General features: G+C 60.5%; 1 protein-coding gene across 1 annotated transcript; it reads right to left on the bottom strand.

Annotated features, from left to right (window-relative positions):
- Positions 1-5: 5 nt before the first annotated feature.
- Positions 6-892, bottom strand: LOC119344409 (UDP-glycosyltransferase 79-like; the record flags this gene model as incomplete). Its single annotated transcript, XM_037614854.1, has 1 exon — positions 6-892. A coding segment is annotated over exon 1 (882 nt), but the record flags the coding sequence as incomplete, so codon positions are not given.
- Between the last annotated feature and the right edge of the window lie 755 nt (positions 893-1,647).

Raw genomic sequence — 1,647 nt, forward strand, 5'->3', positions numbered from 1 at the left:
CCGGCGTCGAGGCTGTAGACCGTCCCGTAGGACGCGAGGACTACTGAGATAGGAGGCTGCCGATCCAGCCATGCCATGCACGGCGCGTCGCTGCTGAAGAAGTTGACGCCGTAGGCCTTGTTCGACGGCAGACGGCCGTCGTCGAGGAAGAAGGAGGGCAGCGTCGGGCCGACCGTCTTGGCGCGCCATCTCGACGCCATGTACTCCGCCTCCTGCGGCTCGAGGTCGCAGAAGGAGTTGACGAGCACGTCGCCGGCGTCCTCGAGGCCCTCGAACTGCCGGATGGACACGTCGAGGTACTTGGGGTACAGCTCTGGCGACACGAGGAACGGCGACAGGTCCTCGGGCCCGAGGTCCACGCTCACCGCGCCCAGGCGACGCAGCGCCCTCCCGTCGGCCATGGGCAGCGGCGCGCGCCCCGCCCACGCCTCACCGTAGATCAGGTCCACGGCGCACGACTGCGACATGAACGCCGCGGTCGGCACGCCGGCCGCCTTTGCCACAGGCGGCGCCCACGCCATGTGCGGGTCGTAGACCATCACGGACGGCATCCTCCCGGCGCGCGCCTCGGCGGCGATGACCCGCGCCAGCGTCTCGGACCCCACGGCCTCGGCCTTGCGGCAGTACTCGACGGGATCCGGGCAGGAGGCCATGCCACCGTCGTCGAAGCCGTCGGAGAAGGCGGCCACGCGGAAGGGGTCGCCGGGGGGCGGGCCCGTGGAGAGCACGTACCGCGTGGCGACGAGCGTGGGGTGCAGGCCGTGGTAAGCGAGGCGCCGGCCGAATTGGATCATCGGGTTCATGTGGCCCTGGGCCGGCAGCGGCACCAGCAGGACGTGCACATCGCCGGCACGCTCATCGCCGGACGCCGTGCTCGCGCTCTCCATGTCTCTGTTTTCTTGGCTTTCAGTTCTGCGCAAGAAGCTCTGTTTTGCTCTGCTTTGGATGTTTCACGCAACAGAAATATATAGGCGCTTTAGCAGTAGGATTGGAGTAGAGTGGCGGCCAAGTATGTTACTCCTATGTTTTTTGTTCTGTTATGGGAAGCTTCTCTGAGCATGGCTATCACCTACCAAGTCACCTTCACGCTCACCTTGACAAGAGAAGGTGCTCATGTAGTTTCCCACGTTTCAGCCGAATTGGAGGTAAAGGCATCTTCAATGGCAACCCGCAAAAATCTCCGTCCGCAGACAGGGATAAGGGAGGTCGACATCCCACGTTATCCGCATACATTTCAAACTCCTTTTCAACATACCATATGAAATTCATGTAAACACGGCCGACTTTCATACAAACATGATGAATTTCATACAAACCGGATGAGAACGTTATATTTTAGACATATTTTCAACTAAAAAGCTAAAACTATGTGCACGTACGGTTGCCCAGTGCTCCACTCCCACGACACGGATACACTACACTAGTCTACGCCAGTCGCAGCTTGTCTTTCCCATGTCCGGCAGCCTGCTCACCGGATTGCCGGTAGCCCAGGAGGTATATGCTTCGGCGCAAAGGATGGCTCACTTCCGACCGCTCATTGGAGTAGAACCCCTAGCTGATGCTTCAGCCGAAGGGGAAGGGGGCACGTCCGCTTTCGCGAAGCCTAGTCGGTACACGATGGTGGTCTGAGATAAAGAAGAACCGGGC

Source organism: Triticum dicoccoides, unplaced genomic scaffold (genome assembly GCF_002162155.2).
Source record: "Triticum dicoccoides isolate Atlit2015 ecotype Zavitan unplaced genomic scaffold, WEW_v2.0 scaffold168284, whole genome shotgun sequence".
NCBI lineage: Eukaryota > Viridiplantae > Streptophyta > Magnoliopsida > Poales > Poaceae > Triticum > Triticum dicoccoides.